Here is a 21,093-nt window from a genome sequence, read left to right on the forward strand (position 1 = left end):
AATTAGTATATTGTGTGTTTTAAATGAATATGATTTACTGCTTATGTCTAACATATGAAGAAACATAAAAAAAATGTTTGCAGGATCATTGACTTGAACATATCAATGGCACTGTTGGACAATTCTTGCTGAGTGTTAAGATGATTTATGTAAGAGACCGAAGGTTTCCACAGTAATGCATTATAGTCTCAAGCTATCAACTTTTGTTCATGCAGAGACAAAAAAAGCTGAAACACACTTACTTCTGAAGGTCCTCCATTAAGAAATTAGAGATAAGTTGATCCTGTTTATATTCATGGAAATATCACTGTCAAAGGCATCATCCTAACTTTCAGATGTGTATAAAGTAAATTATTGTTTTTCCTCCTCTACTGAGCATGCTGTTTTACATTACTTTCAATTCATAACTATTTGAGTTATGTAACAATGTGTTCAGTAATAAAAGAGGAGACATCCTGAAGCATCTATCTTTTAAAACCTGGCATTTTTCCACAGTTCAGATGGAGAAGCCTTACTGTAAATGAGAAATTAAGGCACACTCCATATTATTAGAAATATCATTCATTTTTATTTAAATTGTGTATGCATGTGAGAAGACCATATTTTTAAGGATTTATAGATAATACCATATTTTGTTGAGTGCATGCATGAGTGATGCAGCCATCCAGCACATCCGTTAAACTTACCTGGTCAACGATATCTTCTGCATTCTTATATAGTAATGGTTCTTCTCTTTCCACAGAGGGCTTGTGTTGGATGTTTGGATGTTTGCTGCCTCCTGTGGTCACTCTGTTTAAAATGTCTTTTGCTTTCATTTGTCTTTCTCCATTTGCTTTTTAACCATTGATGCAGAACATTCAATACAATCATAAATATGGTTTGCTTTCTGATTTGCAGTCATCATCACCATTGGTAATGTAGGTGTTTTTTTGTTCTTATACCCTCTCCCTTAATTATTATAGTCAGGTCGTACAGCCATTTCACATATCACTCCTGTTACAGAGGACACAAGTGTGTGTGAGAGAATGGAAATAAAATGTATTGGCCTGGTTTTGCCACATACTGAAAGGATTCCTATCGATGACAAGAATCACTGCACTTGAATTTGACTAATAATCCACACAAAAAATAGTTTGGTGTTTGTGCATTTGACCTGCAAAAACATAATTTTTGCCTCCTTTCCAGAATTTAGCACAATTAAAATCCATAAAATTGGTGCAGGGTTTGACAAGGCTAATTGGCACAAAAGAGAAATTTAAATGAGAAAGAAGCCAGGTTGGCTTGGTGTTCAGATCTGAATGCTGATTTAAGCAAAAGCTTGGGTTTAGGTTGGCAGCTGAATCAGGGTTAAGGTTTGGGTTCAATTGTGCCAAAATCTTGCAAGCTATTCTCATGAAATTGCAGGCCAAGATGGTATCAGTATCATGAGATCAGCTAAAATGTCACAAAAATAACTTCTTGTGAGATTTCACAAACATGAAACTAGAACCATAGAGTGCAGACTCCATCTGATTTGAGATCTATTCTGGGACCAAAACAGTATGTGTAGGTTCAACACCACCCACCTAAAATTCAAGGTGTTTCTGTTCTAAGGTTCCCATTATTGACCAAATCAACTTTAAATACTCCCAAACCTGTTTATAATAAATTCAGATGTGATGAAAATCCCCTTTATGATGAAATAGAAGCAAAGCCTTGATCTGTTCAATGCATTCCAATGGCGTTTAATGGTGTTCATAAAGAAGTCTCTCCCTGGATGTAATAAAGATTTAGGAACTCTCCCCAGTGCTCAACAGCTGATAAACAACTTCACCATCCCATGGCCATAGGGAGAAAAGCAGACCCAGTGCTGAAGTCCCCTTGCAGTTTTGTGGTGAGGAGATGAAAAGACACACTGCTGCTGTTTCTTGTTGGAAAGTTAAGAGGAAGGCAATTTGTTGGTGCTGCTTTGCCTAGCAGAGTGAAGGAGACTTATCACCTGGTTACCTGGATATAGTAGAATTGTGCCAATACTACAGTGACCCTGGAAAGAAAATGACCAAGAGGTTTACAATTAAGTTGCATGCAAAATGTAATACTAATAATCCCTTATAAATAGGCTTGGTATACGTCAATTATTATTTTTCATAATTTTGACCAATAATATCAGTGTATATTTTAAAAGCATTTTAAATTTTTTTATCTATTTACATTTTCACAGTTGAGGGAAACTATGAGGGATCAGTCAGTAATTGCAACAGATGATGTTGAAATTCAAAAAGTTCAAGTTTTATTACTGTTAAAACATAAATTGTCAACGTCATATGTCAATATGTTCAAAGTAAATATCCTTAAATCAAACTAAGTTCTCAAGCAGCATTTTTCTTACTTTGCATATCTGTACATTTTTATTATAAATTAAAATATTTTTCATTGGTTTGTGTGTGTATGGTGAAATTGTCATTTACTGATAAGCTATTCTTTCCAAGCCTACTTATAAAACAAGGTGAGAGTAGATATGAGCTATACCTGCGAACTGCAGGCAACAAGTGTCCACAAAATGCTCACAGATGAGACAAACTGTAGTGGTGACAAGTTATTCTTGGACTACCTGCATGGATTAATACCTCCCCTTCCTCCTGCAAACACTTCCCTCCCCCCAACAGGGCAATGCCCACATTGGGTATGAAATATTAGTTTAGCAAAATAATCGTCATAACTAAATTGCTAAACAACTATCTCATAGTATTTTATAGAACTAGGTTCTTCCTCACTTTTATGAATTAGGCAAACCTATTTTTCTAAAAAAAAATGCAAAAAACAGTTGAAGTCATCTCTTAGCAGATATTAATACTATACAACTGACAAAACTTTTCATATACAGCCATAGTATTATTGCAATATATTTAATATGGCTTAGTAATTAATTTCCACATAAATTATATAGTATTCTGACATTTTATTATTTTCTTTACTACTATACTACTGCTATCTTAAGAAGTTTATACAGTATAATTTGACAAAAATGTGTTAGATTATGTGTTATCAAATACACCATAACTGGTTTGCAACTAATAACCATAGCATGATACATTTTTATTATTATTGCTTTTAATGTAATGAAGAGGATATAAATGGTAACCTCATATTTGTAATTCTTAATCTACATGTATATATGACTGTGTGCACTACAACTAGGATTGTGGGATTTTTATGAGACTAGTGTGTCATTTATATTATAGTAAATGAAGTTACAATGTCATAATTATATATTAATAACCATTTAGTCTTAGCTCTGGTCTACACTACAAACTTATGTCGGTATAACTACGTCGCTCATGGGTGCGGATTTTCCATACCCCTGACTGACACAGTTACACGGACTTAACTCCCAGTGAAGACAGCGCTATGTTGATGGGAGGGCTTCTCCTCCTGCCTCTTGGGGAGGTGGAGTATCTATGCCAACAGGAGAAGCCCTTCCGTAAGCATAGATAGCTTCTTCACTACGCGCTACAATGGCCCAACTGCAGCACTGTAAGCGTAGACAAGCCCTTAGTTAAATTGTATTGCAGTTGTTGTCTAGTTGTTGATACTACTAGTTAGGCATACATTTGAAACACAGCAAATCAATATCTGTCTAAAGTGAAAGCTCTGTTGTTAAACATATGGACAAATCAAATAGCAAATTTGCTGAATAGCCTGAATATTAATGGAAATTTGGCCAGTATTTGGCTTATGATTATTTGCCTGTACTGGCTGCTGCTGAGAGCTGACTTCAGCAGGAACCCTGAGTGAAGAGGCACTCCTTCTCCTCCTCCTGATCAAGCAGTGAAAGAAGGAGAGGAGAGCCACACCTTCATACTCGTCCTCCTCTCTCACCACCAAGGTAGAAGGAGAGATGCACCTTTGGCTGTTTCTCCTCCTCTTGAAAAAACTGGGAGGGGAGAGCTCCCATTCAGTACTCCCTCTCCCCTGCTACCACCTCTCCAAGAGCCACTCTTCTCCCTTGGGGAGACAGTGGGAGGAGGAAGAGAAACCCCAGCAGTAACTCCTCCCTACACCCAGCAAAGAGGTGAGGGGAAAAGATTTCCTGAGGAGCTGAATTGCTGCTGGGGCTGTGGGAAAGAAAATGCAGTTCCGACCCAGCCTCCTCCCAAACACAGCCCATGAATCCTTCCCAACAGGCCCAAGCAACCTAACTGTCAAAAAGACTCATGATATATGCATGTTAGCCAAATCTCAATGATGGGCTATTTGTGCAGTGTGATGAAAACTTGTCCAGAGTAGCTATAAAACCTTATTGATGTTACCGCTTTCCTTCCTTCCCCACTCACTCTCTGTTCTTGTATTTTTTTTTGTGTGTTTATGTGAAATTAGACTGTAAGCTCTTTGTGGCAGGGACAATTTATTTCAGCTGTTCTGTAGGATAATAATTTACTAGTGGCTAGTATACAGTAATGCACAATAACCTTATTATTTATTATTCAGCATATGCATTTCTATATTATTTGAATAAACCTAATTTGTTTTCTTTGTTAATGGCATGTTTCCACTCCATTCATTAAGGTTCTATTTTTGATGCCCACATTTCCTGCCTTGGTGGAGTCTCAACATCATAGTATGGAAATACAGGGAGAAATAAGACTTAGAAACTCAATATGCCAATATTCATCTGTCTACTAGGGAACAAAATCCCTGTGGAGAACCACACCACAAGCTATGTGATCTAAATGGGCAAGTGAGCAGGTTGGGCTAATTTTCTAGGTTGAGAATTCCATAGAGTGAGGTTACTCCACCTGACAGGGATAATACAAGTTCCTCATATTATACATGATAGTATTGCTGCCAACTCCTCCACTTTCCCTTACCTGTTTTCAATTCCTTGGGATTTCTACTTTTGCATATATGAGTTTAACCCTGATGCTTCACCCTACACCAAAATATCCTCATGCAGAGACAGATCCTTAGTTGGTGAAAATGGTCATAGCTCCTTGGACTTTGGTGAAAAAACACCCCTTTGGTCATGGCAAGATGCACTGTTCTGTAGAAGCTTACTTTGCTCAGGTTTTCAGCAATACCTGAACAGCTCAATAGCAACATGTAAAATCTTTGGTGGCAAATCCAGTTTAAAGGTTTTATTTCCATGCTGCAACAGTTCAGAATAACCTCAGGTGGGTTATTGTGATAAGAACATAAGAACGGCCATACTGGGTCAGACAAATGGTCTATCTAGCCAAGAATCCTGTCTTCTTACAGTGGCAAATACCAGGTACTTCAGAGGGAATGAACAGAACAGGTAATCATCAAATGATCATCATCCTCTGTCATCCATCCATTCACAGCTTCTGGCAGAGGCTAGGGACACTTCAGAGCATGGTTTTACATAGCCACCCATCCTGGCTAATATCCATTGATGGACCTATCCTCTGTGAACTTATCCAGTTCTTTTATGTACCCTGTTATAGTTTTGGCCATCACAACATCCTGTGGCAAAGAGTTCCACAGGTTGACTGTGCATTGTGTGAAGAAATACTTCCTTTTGTTTGTTTTAAACTTTCTGCCTATTAATTCGATTTGGTGACCCACTAATACGGCAATTTTAAAATCAAGTTTTGACGTTTTTCTAAAAGATACGCCCCAGGAATTATTTTGGGGAAGTTCTGTGTGATCAGACTAGATGATCAGGGTGAGCCCTTCTGGCCTTGGAATTTATGAACCTATAAATAACAAAATTCCATGATGTCTACCTTTTTGAATATTGCTTCTTCTCTTGGCCTTCTATTCAATGGCTTTACACATCATGCTTGTCTCCATCTGCGATATTATACTAAACTAAGGAATAAATATGCTCCTAATAGCTGCTACACTCGCTCAATTGTGCCCACTCCTGCATCGGTGCAGAAGGAGAGCAGGGGAAGAGGACAAAAGGAGCAGTCTGTTATCTCCTAATGGCTTTTTGCAGGAGCTAAACATAGTTGGAGTCCTTGAGCACACGGAGTTCACAAAGTTAGCACAGATGCCCTAACTTTCACAAAGAGGACAGGAAGGTGTGGGGCTGGTTCCCACAGGCTCTGGAATGGCCCCATGTCTGTGGGTGGGAGAGGTGCAGACACTGCATCCTTGGAAAAGGGATAGGGGAACAGAAGCCACTCTCCCAGGAGTTCTGGAATGCATTCTTGAGCAGTGCACATCTGTACCAACCTGCACACCAAGTTGTGGCTGAACAACTACATTTGGACATCAAGTAACTCTCAATTCAAATCACATGTTTAATATTGTGCTCAGGTCATTCCTTCTCACTCCCTCACAAGTGAATAAATCAGCACATTGGGAGCTGACATGACTGTATGCACAGAATCATAGGACTGGAAGGGACATTGAGAGGTCTTCTAGTCCTGTCCCTTGCACTCAAGGCAGGACTAAGTATTATCTAGACCATCTCTGACAGGTGTTTGTCTAACCTGCTCTTAAAAATGATGGCGATTCCACAAGCTCCCTAGGCAATTTATTCAAGTGCTTAGTTACCCTGATGGGAAGTTTTTCCTAGTGTTCAGCCTAAACTGCTCTTGCTGCAATTTAAGCCCATTGCTTCTTGTCCTATCCTCAGAGGTTAAAGAGAATAATTTTTCCCCTCCTCCCTCTAACAACCTTTTATGTACTTGAAAACTGTTATCATGTCCCCTCTCACTCTTCTCTTCTCCAGACTAAACAAACCCAATGTTTTCAATCTTCCCTCATAGGTCATATTTTCTAGACCTTTAATCATTTTTGTTGCTCTTCTCTGGACTTTCTCCAAATTGTCCACATCTTTCCAGAAATGTGGCACCCAGAACTGGACACAATACTCCAGTTGAGGCCTAATCAGCATGGAGTAGAGCAAAAGAATTACTTCTCATGTCTTGCTTACGACACTGCTGGTAATACATCCCAGAATGATGTTTGCTTTTTTTTTGCAACAATGTTATATTTCGCTTTTGATTCACTATGATCCCTAGATCCCTTTCTGCAGTACTCCTTCCTAGGCAATCATTTGCCATTTTTTTATGTGTGCAACTGATTGTTCCTTCCTAAGTGGAGTACTTTGCATTTGTCCTTATTGAATTTCATCCTATTTTCTTCAGACTATTTCTCCAGTTTGTCCAGATCGTTTTGAATTTTAATCCTATCCTCCAAAGCACTTGCAACTCATTTCAATACTTTCATTAATTCCCATATTGGTATTGTCCACAAACTTTATAAGTGTACTCTCTATGCCATTATCTAAATCATTGATGAAGATAATGAACAGAATTGGATGAAGAACTGATCCATACGGGACTCCACTCGATATACCCTTCCAGCTTGACTGTGAACCACTAATAACTACTCTCTGGGAACAGGCTTCCAAGCAGTCTTGCACCCATCTTAAGGTAGTTTCATCTAGTTTGTATTTCCCTGGTTTGTTTGAGGCCATGCAAGACAGTATCAAAAGCCTTACTAAAGTCAGGGTATACTACATCTACCACTTCCCCCAATCCACAAGGTTGTTACCCTGTCAGAGAAAGCTATCATGTTCGCTTGACATGATTTGTTCTTGACAAATCCATGTTGACTGTTATTTATCACCTTATTATCTTCTAGGTGTTTGCCAACTTATTGTTTAATTATTTGATCCATTATCTTTCTGGGTATTGAAGTGAAGATGACTGGTCTGTAATTCTCTGGGTTGTCCTTATTCCCCTTTTTATAGACTGTCACTTCACTATATTTGCCCTTTTCCACTCGTCTGGAATCTCACCCACCTTTCATGACTTTTCAAAGATTATCACTAAGGGATCAGATATCTCCTCGATCAGTTCCTTGAGCATTCATTGTTAGATGTCCAATTGCTAATAAACTTTTTAGTGAAAAATGAAACAAAAACGTCATTTAGCATTTCTGTCATTTCCACATTTTCTGTTATTGTGTGTCCCCCCCCCCACACACACACACACTGAGTAATGGCCCTACCCTGTCCTTGGTCTTCCTCTTGCTTCTAATGTATTTGTAGAATGTTTTCTTGTTACCTTTATATCTCTAATCTCATTTTTGGCCTTTTTAATTTTGTCCCAACAAACTTGTGTTATTTGTTTATATTCATCCTTTGTAATTTGACATAGTTTCCACTTTTTGTAGGACTCTTCTTTGAGTTCCAGATCACTGAAGATCTCCTGCTTAAGCCAGGGTGGTCTCTTGCCATACTTCCTGTCAGGGTTCCTTCCCCACTCTGAACTCTAGGGTACAGATGTGGGGACCCGCATGAAAGACCCCCTGAGCTTATTCTTACCAGCTTAGGTTAAAAACTTCCCCAAGGTACAATCTGCCTTGTCCTTGAACAGTATGCTGCCACCACCGAGTGTTTTAAACAAAGAACAGGAAAAGAGACCACTTGGAGACGTCTTCCCCCAAAATATCCCCCCAAGCCCTGCACCCCCTTTCCTGGAGAAGGCTTGATAAAAATCCTCACCAATTTGTACAGGTGAACACAGACCCAAACCCTTGGATCTTAAGAAGAATGAAAAAGCAATCAGGTTCTTAAAAGAAGAATTTTAATTAAAGAAAAGGTAAAAGAATCACCTCTGTAAAATCAGGATGGAAAATACTTTACAGGGTATTCAGATTCAAAACACAGAGGATCCCCCTCTGGGCAAAACCTTAAAGTTACAGAAAACAGGAATAAACCTCCCTCTTAACACAGGGAAAATTAACATAAAACAAAAGATAAACTAATCCACCTTGCTTGGCTTACCTATACTGGTTTCAATATTGGAGACTTGGATTAGGATGGGTTGGAGAAGATGGATTTCTGTCTGGCCTCTCTCAGTCCCAAGAGAGAACAAACACGTAAACAAAGATCACAAACAAAAGCCTTTCCCCTCCCCCAAGATTTCAAAGTATCCTGTTCCCTTATTGGTCCTTTGGGTCAGGTGCCAGTCAGGTTAGCTGAGCTTCTTAACCCTTTATAGGTGAAAGGATGTTGCCTCTGGCCAGGAGGGATTTTATAGCGCTGTATACAGAAAGGTGGTTACCCTTCCCTTTATATTTATGACACTTCCTTTCTTTGCTACACAGTGGGATAGTTTTCTCTTGTGCCCTTAATAATGTCTCTTAGAAAAACTCCTAACTCTCTTGAACTGTTTTTCCCCTTAGAGCTGCTTTCTATGGGATCTTACCTACCAACTCCCTGAGTTTGCTAAAGTCTGCCTTCTTCATTATCTTTATTGTGCTGTTTTCCTTTCTACCATTCCTTAGAATCATGAACTCTATCATTTCATGATTACTTTCGCCCAAGATATTAACTGCTTTCACCTCACACCTCTCCTTTCTTATGCAGTCCGACTTTAGTCATATCCAACCATAATACTCACTTTCCCCTTCAAAATATATCAGCATGTCCACACTGCCCTTCCTTATTCTCAAATGAGCCTACTTGCTTCAGGAAGATCACAAACAAATAAAATCAATTATCTACCTTGGTATATTCCTCTAGCGTTACTTGTAGCTTTACCTTGCATCAGATTAAACCACATGACTTTAAACAGCAACAACAGTCAGTAAAAGACTGAACAAGAACATCATGGAACACATTGTTTAGATATAGCATATATAGATGTATGTGTGAGTTTATAGACTAAGAAAAAAATCTATATTTTATTCTTCAGATATAATTACTTTATATTTTTATAAAATATATTTGAATATTCGTACAATGTGCATGCCATTTCTGTATGAATTTGTTTCATTTGTAGTAGAATGAATGTATGGTTGTTATATAAAACTAAAATGAGTAGCAAAAGAACAGAATTTCTTTTTCAGTATGTAACTCTTGATCTGAGTTTTAAGAAACATTTTGATCCAATGTTAATTTTATAAATGGCTTTCCTTTACCACAATTCCCATGAAAAAGCTATGCACCTAGATGAAGACTCTTGGAAAATTTTAATAGGACCCTTGAAATCTGTTTGCATTCACCTTCTTCTTCTTCTTCAAAAAATCTGTCTAATGGGAGCTGTGCAAGTACCAGCGATTGTTATGCCTTTGAGGCAATTTTTATTCCATACATAATTTTTAAACTCTACCATTATAATGTATGAGTGTTTAAAATGCTCTCTTTGCTAAGTTGAAATTACTACATAATAATGTATGATGATTGGGTTTTAGTTTGTTTGTGTGTAACTATTGTTTTATTTTAATTTTTGTTTGATTTGAAACAATATCTGTATTTTCTTTTTACAGTCTTTTCCTGGTCCAAGTCTTGAAAGTGAAGATTTTAACATACCTCCCATAACTCCTCCATCATTACCTGACCACTCACTGGTGCACCTGAATGAGGTAGAGTCTGGGTACCACTCTCTGTGTCACCCAATGAACCATAACGGCCTGCTTCCATTCCACCCACAAAACATGGACCTACCTGAAATTACAGTGTCCAACATGCTTGGCCAAGATGGGACACTGCTTTCAAATTCACTTTCTGTGGTAAGAATTTTTAGTCTTTGATTTTAGGGCTAGTTTAATTTAGGTTGTTTTTTTTTTAAAAATGTGGATATCTATATCTGTTTAAAATACTGTCAGTAGGCTATATCCAGGTCTCCCTGAAATCATCACAACTGGTTCTGCTCTGTCCCTAGTTTTACTCTGGTTACAGAGGATGAAATCCTGCCCCTTAACTCCAATAGAATTACTGCTGCTTTATGGTGGTGTTATTGTGAACAGAATCAGGCCAGTGTCATTGACTTCAGATGAAGCAGGATTTAAGTTCTGTGTTTCTTTACCAGGTTCTTTCTATTCTGATTTGTCTGTACAGAGAGATCTACAGAAATGTACTGTTTCCTTTCTTGTTTACTGTACTTTAGGAAAACAGCAAATGTCTTTTTTTCACTCTAGGCCAAATCTTGCAGCCTTTTCACAATTCACAGTCCTTGTCCATACACAGCTCCCATTGAAGTGATTGGGAGAGTTAAGTCTATCAAATAGTGATTATGGAGCTGGTCCTAAGAATAATTATATTTTCAGTCATTTCTATATTGGTTAAATTGGTTATAAGAAGTGCAAAGTCACATAAATATCCTGTTTTTCACAAGGCATTAAGAATAAGTTGCAAACTTTTTGTATGCCAGCTATACACCAATTTATGTCCTCATATTTTAGAGCAGAATATGACCCTCAAGGGTATATTGTATGGGAGGAAAAGTTTTTCATAGAGGAATACAGATACATTTCTGGGATATTTTCAAAAATTTGTTTGGACTTCTACAAAACGTATGAAATACATTATTCAGCCTCCTTGAAAAAGAAAGAGTTGAATGGTATGAAAAGATCTAAGAATCAGAAATACCTAAAGAAAGTAGAACTAGCACTTGGCACTTTAATAAAGAGTAAAAGCAATGTTTCATTGAATTGATCTCTTTTATGCCTGGGCTATGGTTGGAAACTAAGCATTCTTTTAAGCACTGATGTTCCACATTAGTCTTTTGCAAAGAACTATGAGGAAAAGGCCTTGAGAGTCTGTAGATTGTCACAGTGAATTACTGGATCAAGGGCAAATACAAAAAAGCTGAATAATATAACTAAACAATTCTGCTTTGGGGAATTTATGTAGATCAGGACAAAACAGAAGTAAATTAAAGGAAATATGCACTGGTTGGAAGGGAAAAGGCGCTATATTTACTAAATGAATCCTGAACCATGATAGGTAAATTAAACATGATAATCAAGGCATCATTTCTTGGGCTATGGATGTCTCCTTCCTCTTATGACCCATAATAACCTTCCACCATGATCAATTTGTTATAGGGCCACAATTTTCTTTGCACAGAATGTAGGTATATTACTGCTTATATCCTTAAAGAGAGATATTCATTGTTGTGGAAGTACGTTGATGAAGTAATTTTAGTTTCAAATGCAGATACCAAAAGTTACCTGTCCACAGTGAGTAGGAAAAAGATATTTATGTAAAATTAAAAGTATTATTTTTATCAAAGACATGGACTCAGAATTTGTGTAGTCAAGAAAGGAAAGATTCCTCAGGCTTATGGCAAGTGCATGTTCCTATTCATTTTGAATACAGTACCTCCAAATATATTTTTGTGTGTTCCAAGGGTACTGTAGACTCATCTTTGCCTTTAAAATAAAGTATTGTATCTGTTGCCACAAAGTCACACTGCAGATTGATTGATTTACATTTGAACAGCTTTCTCTGGGATGAAAGCCTTTATAACTGTATTTCTGACCGAAGTCTGTCCTCCTTTCTTCTCCAATCCCATGCTGAGCTTCTCCATTTTGCAGCCTCTCCCTTGTTCTCTCAAACACAGGGTTTGTCTGAATTGTTAGTTATAACCTGAGTGTTGCCCCTAGTTCAGGTCCTGTCCACACCCAGTACCCTTTAACTCAAGTGTGGTAGAGCTTTGAACTGGAGTTGGCTGGCCTGTCGTGGTATATACTATAACTCCAGTTAGCGCAGTTTGAGAGCTAACACAATCACTGTATTCAGGTTGAGTGTTATTTTGCATTCTTACTCGTGGGACACTAACTTGAGAGCAGTTAACTCAAGTGTAGATAACTTGAGTTAACTATGCAATGAAGACAGTGATTCCACTGTGCTTTTGGTGTTCCACAACACCAAGGAAGACAGATGATTTTGTGAAGAGCCAGCATTATTTATTTGCATTTGAAACATACCCCCTTATTTATATAATCCAAAAACGTAAAGGTTTCTTTTTTCTGCACACCATTCTACCTTTTTGATATTACTCATCACCACCCTTTAAGCTTCATTTTTACTGTTTTGTCTAACCCTGATCCATACCAATAATATATGCCAAAGTGTGCTAGCATATTTCCTGACACTGAAACTCCTTTATCTATTTCTCAAACCTGTCCAAATTCTTGTTACCATATATTCACTAATATATCACTCTCTCTTGCAAATTTGGACACCAGGCAACTAGTTCCATTTCCCAGGTCACTAATAAATATTTTCAGTAGAATTGTTCTTAGCATTGAACCTTTGGGTTGTTCCTCACCTTGACCCATTTATCCTCTGTATTAGATTTACTGGGTTTATAATATTTTCAAAATCTTGAGGTATTTTATTTCATGTTGTGCATGCAATATGTAACAGTGGACTAGAGCTAAAGCTCTTTTAGGACACCAAAGAGCAGATGATGTCAGCTGTATTAGAATTTACTGGGTTTTGATCAAATTCAGCTCTGACGTAAGGTACAACTGCATTGAATTTGGCCTGTTTACTCTCATCTTTTCTGCTAACCTGTTCTCAAGCTATATCAATATTTTAGCAATGATGCCTACATTTTTATTCTGTATTTGAACTACTGGGTGGTCTGCAATTGGCTGACAAGAGCTCAGGTTACACTTTTTTAGATAATGACTGAGTTATTGCTAAGCTGACGGAAGTAAACAAACAAAGCCGGAAAATACTGGGTGTACAGATCGAGGCATTTCCCCTTTCATCTCAGCTAGCAAGTGTTTGCCATTGTAAAATGAGAATTTGCTTGAGTAAGGACTGAGTAAAATCTAATGCCTTTGGAATTTGGCTCAGGATGATTAGAAGTTATTGTGCACTATGCACTCAAAAGCAGCTTTTTAACAGACTCACACTAAAACTGCTGGTTTATTAAAATCTCACTCAGGAAAAACTCCCATTTGAAAGCCCTTAGAGTAAAGACTGCAGGATTTGACTCAGTATCTGTAAGAGTTTTCATCTGTAGAAGTGCTTAAGCGCACAAAATAAGAACCTGGTACCAGCTCAGGGAATTCACATTAAGGATCAATTTCTTATGGATTTTTTTACACTGTGGGAATTCTCTTTCTAAAAAACGTTACAATGCTGGGAGATGGGACTTTCCCACTGCCATTTACAGTATCTGACAGTCAAATTGGGAATTAGCCTGCTTTGAAGTTTTGAGATTGATTGAAGTCTCTGTCACTTTCTACTATTCGAAAACATCACTAAAATTTCCCTTTTCCTACATTGTGCTGTCAGTTCATGTTTGCGTCTATATTCTTATCTGGCTCTCTGTTTTCTACCAAAGCAACATGCACACATTCATTTTTTTACAGTATCTTCAAATGCAGATTTCTCAAGACATTTCATTTATATAGTAGTTTTAGACATACGGAGCTCAATATTTGTACAGAATTTCTTCTGGCATTGCAAAGCTGGGTCTAGGTCCTCAAGTCAAAGCCAAGAACTGTGTTATGTACAAGAAATTTAACATGGACATAACTGAGATCTGCCTGCATCTCAGATTGCTTAGCTATCTGGGTATAATCAGATAATAAAGTTGCATTAATTGTCTTGTAGCATGTTGGTTTGTCTGTGGTGGAAGAGAATAAGGAGCCTTTTTCCATGTGCTATAATTGAGGCAGATCCCTTACAACTTAGGTCTGTCTCAGTTTCTGATGGATGTCAGCCTGTCTATACTTCCAGGTGCTGTATAATCTTCCTGAAATGCTCCTTAAAACTGTCAGAAATACCCATTAGAAATTTGCAAATAAAGCTGTCTGCACAGATTTCTCATGAGAGGATGCATGTATCTGCAAAATGCCTTTTAAGGTGCTAGAAATTGAAATATTTCTGTGCGTTCATTTGCTCAACATAAAATTATAGACACACCCATCCAGGGTCTGTTGAATGTCCTATGATTGCTTAAGAGTTTTTCTAGGCAATCAGAATTAAATTTCACAGTGCAGTTTTTACATTAAGAAAACACCAGTATTGTTAGAGTGTTCTTATATGTAACAGTCTTTTTTTAACAGTGTGGCTTATAATGCTGTATAGAACATTTACAAGAAAAAATAAAGGGGATTTCAATTTCTCCGAATGCTTCAAATTTCAAGTTTTGAAGTTTAAAGTGGAAGCGATGTTAAAAGGTAATAAAACTGGGGGATTTAGTTCCAGAATACTCTATTTGTACTGGCAACAAAAGCCAGAATAATGTATATACTTGGGTTTATTGTCATTTTTAGTAGACAGTCAAGGCACACTTTGAATTCAAAGGCTACTGTACAACTGTTTTGACAACCATCACATCAGTAGGTAGTGTGCAGGACATATGACACTGAAACAGAAATGTTTCTTTAGGTCTATAGGGAGTGCAGTACATCAATGAATTCAGAGGTATTAGAGCAGCATGAATTTCTAATATGTTGCTATTATGGAAAAGACCACTGGCATATTGAATAATGTAGCTTTCAAAGGAGAGCAGAAAATGTGATTACAGACAATTTCATTGCTGTTTTTAAAATAAATATTTTCAAAATCTTGAGGTATTTTATTTCATGTTGTGCATGCAATATGTAACAGTGGACTAGAGCTAAAGCTCTTTTAGGATACCAAAGAGCAGATGATGTCAGCTGTAATTATTCAGATGTGGAATAATAGAAGCATTCGTTTAAAATAAAATGGATGTCACAGGGGCCTGGGTCCTTATATAAAAAAGCAATAAAAAGAAATGATTTTGCCCACTTTGACAGAAGAATAAAGGTAATGAATAATTATTTAACATTATGCCCCAATTCATCAAAGCCTGAGCAAATACGTATTTTTTCATAAATTATATTTTTTTAGTTATGCAGCCCATGAGAGAGTAATATCTTAAACAAAATATGCCACTGTAATGCAGTGTAGGAAATCGGACACCTGTTTTATTTTCATTTTCCATATCATGTAGAATGCAGCTACTGTTTCTTATTAATAGAGCAAGTGCTAATAAAAATGATGTAGGAGATTGTTGTTCTAGCTAGGACATGTTTAAGAGACTTTTGTTTCACCAGCTTAATTCATATTAGTTTAAATTCAGTGTTCATGACTAATCTTGTGGCTGACCTAAATGGTTGATTTTTTGGGCACCTTTGAGTGTTAGAGCAAAGTACTGAGTCAAACAGAAATTTTATATTGCTGATGAACAAAACTGATACCTTTCTTTACCATAACAAAACAAAAGATTTTTCCCCATATTAACCTAAGTTTTGAAATTTGAATCATGCTTGAATAGCACATAGTCCTTTTTTCCCTGCCCTATATTTCATATGACAGTGGTATAAGATACTTTTAGTCTCCAGTGAATACTTCACATTTGTACCTCATTACAAGGCTGGTCTTTACTTTAGATCAAAATTTACTCTTATTCCACACAGACCTGCTGTTACCCAAATGTTATTACTGTGAATTATTGCCATCAAAAATGCCGAATCATAAAAGCAAGGTAATAGAACACCTCATGTTGAAGCAATGAATTTTTATCATCTCAAGCCCTTTCATTTTGGAGGGTGATCTTTTTCACACAGATTTTAAAAGTCTGGTTTTTGCACTGAAATTAGCCTTGACAGGCTGAGGGATGTGGCAGTTTGTGTGTGTGTTGTTGGGCAGCATAGCCAAAGGAATGTACACCCAGATCTTCAGCTGTTGTAATTGGTGTGGCTTCATTGTTGACAATGGAGCTATGCTGATGTATGCCACTGTAGGACCTGGTACCTAATGGTTAGCTTTCCGTTCTCATGTTGCCTCATCCAATGTTCTGACATTAGAAAGACAGTTTATACGACCTATGAAGAAGAGAAGATTAAGAGGTGACTTGATCAGGGTTCTATAAACAGTTATATCCTAGGTGAGGGGAAGATATCTGATAATAGCGAGCTCTTCAGTCAAAGACAGACTTATAAGCAGATCCTGTGGTTAGAAACTGAAGCTAGATTAAATGGAAACAAGGCATGCATTTTTAACTGTGGCAGTGATTAACCATTGGAACAACTTTCCAAGGGATGTGTTAGATTCTCCATTACTTAAAATCTTGAAATAGAGATTGCCTAACTTTCTAAAAGCTATTCTCCAGCTCTGCCATGAGCTATTAGACATCATGCGAGAAAGTAATGGATGAAATTGTATAGCCCTTGTTATGCAGGAGTTCAGACTAGGAGATCACAGTGGTTCTTATGACCTCAAAGTCTATGAATAAGCTGCAACCCATAATTGTCTGTAACCATTAATCATCTACATTAAGAAACCAGGCTAGATGTTCAAGCATAGGCATGCACTCATTTCAGGATAACTTCAAACACCATCTTTACAGTGCCTGATGCAGCCATTTGATTACTAGCCAATCAGCATATATTTTCAATTTGTTCACCTATTAGGAATGTCAGATTGTTCATACTTGAAGTTCAGTGGTTGAGACTCTTGAAAATAGTATATTTCACAAATTAATCCAAAAATGGTGTCATATTTCAAGTAGAATTGGTACGGTGACAAATTTCATTTTTGGAGAACAATCTTCCATAGTTATCCTAAAAAAATTGCGGAGATTTGGGGAAATATTTTGGTGAACATCTTTTCATAGCAATCACTCATCAGCTGAATTTATTCATGTTTTATTCATTGCACAAGGAGGTGAAAAAAACGTACCATGATATTAAATCCTGGCCAGCGCTAATTAGCTATCACTGCAGATATCAAGAGGTGGGCAATAGACTAGCGATTCAGTTGCATGGATGGATGGTTAATATATTATGGAGCTAATGCCTGGTGGTAAGTATGGCATTTTGTACATGCAGCTCCTTCATAAGTGATTAATGCACAAGCAGCGTCACAGCTGCAAGTGTCAAACAAAACAGAAAAGAGAGTATGCAGATAGAGAAAACATAACTCATGGAAATGTCAGAATTTCTGAGATTTCCAGCAGCAGAGATGCTGACTTTAATCTGCTGCGTTTAACATAGTGTGTAGATGTCGAAAACAGCAAGATAATGAAATGTTTCTGAAGACTTGCTCAGGCTTTGGCAAAAACACTGTAGTCATGTTAAGGCCTATTGATGCAGTTGAAATGAAATGTCAATTTCAAAAATTGTGAAGATGCTTTTATGAGGAGCAAAAGGAGGCAGGAGCCCACACTATAGAGTAAAGGGGGAAAATTGTGCATCAAGCAGAAAGGCCTGCTCCCTCTGTTGCTGTCCTGCTTCGCTACTTTTCTTTACTTAAGTGGAATGCATTTGCTTTGCTTTATTCTACCTGAGAACAACTGAAAAGATATTGAATCTTAAATGGATCAGACTGACCTTAACCTCATCTCAGCCCAGGGGATACAGAGCTACAGCATATGGAGAATAGCAATCTCAACATGCAGTGCACTTTATTGATCTTAACAGTCATCTGCATTCTGGAATCTATAGTTTGCAGGGGCTGCACTTCTATACTGGGGACTGTGGAAGCCAAGCACTATATCTGAGAACTTCATGCACAGTACTTGTCCTGTACTATGCACTATGGCTGCACTTTGAATGCCCCTTCTCTAGCTTATCCTCTTGCATCTGTAGTGCAGTAACTATTTAGCAAAACTATAGATTTACCCTGGCAAAAATGGCCTAGCCTGGACTTGTCACCTTCCTTCTTTTAAGGGATCTGCTCCTGAAGTCATGTATTTGTGATATTTTTCATTTTTCCATTTATCTCTTTTAAAAGCTTTTACGAAACTTTGCCTGCCATGATTTCTTTTTCAAACAAAATAGTTTGGCCCTCTTTTTACCAAAGCAAAAATAAATGCTACCCAGGAAGCACTGCCTGGGGGCAGCCCTACAGTAAAAAAAACCAAGTGTGTAGGTGTGCTTCAGGAGGAAACATGCTCAGTAAGGCAGGAGATTTCACTTTCAAAGTGTTTTGGAGGTTCTAACCACCAAACAACAGGAAATAAAGTGTTTGTTATTTTTATCCTTTGATAATGTTCCTTCTAAATCCAAATGTTAATTTAAACAGAAATCTTTATGAGGCAGGCCACCTTACCTCAAGTACGTGCCTTGACAGCTGCCCAGGAACCTGTAATCTTTGGGGCCATGTTAGGGAATTATTCCCAATTGCTTATTTGTGGGTGGTGTTAAATTCTAAACAAAGGCAGCCCTATCTGGTGGACCTATCTCATCTAACGTATTTGTCAGTATCTCTTTGTATTTACTTACTATTTCATAGTGCCCAGCAGTTACTAAGTATTTCACAGAAGACCAGAGAGCCTCTGCTCCAGTCTATACATAAGACATGACCTAACGAAGTGAGATGATGAATAGTGACTTATAGCAATACAATTATGAGCATCTCATTATAGTTTATTTGTATTGCAGTCGCACCTAGGATCCCCAGTCATGGACTAGAACCCCACTGTGCTAGGTTATTTGTAAAACACAATAATGACGGTCCTAGCCCCAAAGAGTGACTCATTTTAGGCTTGTGCACCTAGTGGCCATTCAGCGAGGGGCTTTTTTTTATTTATATATATATATATATATATATATATGGAAGATGGAGATATTAGTGTGAATGTTCCTAACTCCCTTATTGTGGGAATCAAGGGAGGGATAGATTTACAAAAAGGATTGAAATGAGGGCAGGATGGTGAGCCAGTGCAGAAGTCAGAACACTGATGTGTTACGGTCTTGCTGATCTTTAAAGAAGAGAGGCATGAGGTACTGGGGGCAGGGACATTTTCTCCATAGGTCTGTCCTGACCGCCAGATGGTGCTGGTAGCAGTGTTAACAGTATACACATACTATTCCCTGAACCCTCTTCAGAAAAGGGAATGCAAAAGACAGGAGGAGGTGAGATCTAGCATCTATAGGCCTCTCTTTGTCCCAGGATGGTGCTGGTTGAAGGATCCGTACCATATATAACCTATGGTCTGAGCCCAGAACTAAACCACAGGCCTCTACCACTTGAATTAAATGAATAACTCCACAATTCCAAGTACCAGGCTGCTGTCTTCTATGTGGATGAGTCACTAGAGGAGACACAACAGACTTAGCTAGGATATTGCACATGCTCCCTGTCTAAGGAAGTTTGGACCAAATCTCTGAGCTCTACAGAAGTTTAAATCCCCATACAGTTTTGTATTCATCCCACCATCGGTTACAGCAGAGGTACAACCCCTAACATTTAACTGCAAAGCATTTTAGTTAGAGTAATGTCTTTAGCTGATAGTAGTAGTAGGCTTTATCTTCCATGTGGACTAGAGGTGGATGTGACATATGTCATTAGCCACAAGATGATGCATTCTTCTCTGGTGTTTCCTGGAGTAACAGGGAAGTGCGAAGGTGCCAATGGGCTACCTGACTTTCCTAGGCCTGATCTGGCCCTATAGTGATGCTGGCAATGTTAGCACTGTTGTGAAGCTGCGTACTCTAAGTCTCTACAGCACTTGTGCTGCCTGGCCTAGTTTTAGAAATTTGGGGTCTGATCTTGCAACTGCTCCACATAAAGTCAATTGGATTTTTGTGCATGGAAAGCTTAAAGGATGAGGCCCTTGATAAGAATCCAATGTATTTTTATTCAGAGATGGGACTTCTAATAAGCTTAAAAATTACCTTCATTCCCTAATAAAGAGTTTTAGAGATTAGCTCATAACTAAACTGCAGTTCCTAGCACTTAAATGTAGGATACCGCTTTAATGAAGTTTATTACCCTTCTCTCTTTATGAGGTAGCATAAAAAGTGTTCAGAACTGTAGGCTTAGTGCTGATCTAGCTATTAGCCGCAGCTTAAGTTGCCTGACAAAAAAAGTACACATTATAAAATAACGCTTGGTGAATTTTTTTAAAGTTGGGCTATTTAGAAAATGCACTAGACAATAGTACTAACAATGCTTTGCTCTTCTATAGCAACTTTCCTCTGACTGTGTCAAAGCGCTTCGCAGTCATTAATTAACTAAGACTTCCTATGCCCCTTGACTAACATTACAAATGTTTTTTATTTACAGTATCAACCCCTCATTGTTCCAAGGCACTCAAGACACTGTGCAGCAGCATAAAAGCAAAGGCATTTTAATAAAAACATAATATAATACCATTCACTCAAAATATGACCACACAGACGAACAGGCCCAAGTTGAAAAGGAGTGTGAATAAGACAGATTTCAGAAGAAGAGTGATTTTAAGCTATCGGATCCACCAAAAGGGCGATCACAAGCTAATTTCATATGCTGATCAATCATTAAATAGTGGGGTGGAGTCAGGGGTGAAAGTAAAATTTAAAACTTACTGGTAGGGGGGCCAGCTCCCTTCCCTGCCTTCCACCCCCCCACTCCCCCACCCCAGAAGT

General features: G+C 37.9%; 1 protein-coding gene across 3 annotated transcripts in view; it reads left to right on the top strand.

Moving 5' to 3' along the window:
* The window catches only part of TOX (thymocyte selection associated high mobility group box), a 276,457-nt gene that overhangs the window by 145,583 nt on the left and 109,781 nt on the right, over positions 1 to 21,093 (top strand). For all 3 annotated transcript variants that reach the window (XM_084619135.1, XM_084619133.1, XM_084619134.1), the window contains exon 3: positions 10,234 to 10,476. In XM_084619135.1, coding sequence (XP_084475261.1) covers positions 10,234 to 10,476 — 243 coding nt within the window. The remainder of the gene's footprint in view (positions 1 to 10,233; positions 10,477 to 21,093) is intronic.

The sequence above is a fragment of the Lepidochelys olivacea genome, assembly GCF_965140295.1.
Source record: "Lepidochelys olivacea isolate rLepOli2 genome assembly, chromosome: 2".
Classification (NCBI taxonomy): Eukaryota; Metazoa; Chordata; order Testudines; family Cheloniidae; genus Lepidochelys; species Lepidochelys olivacea.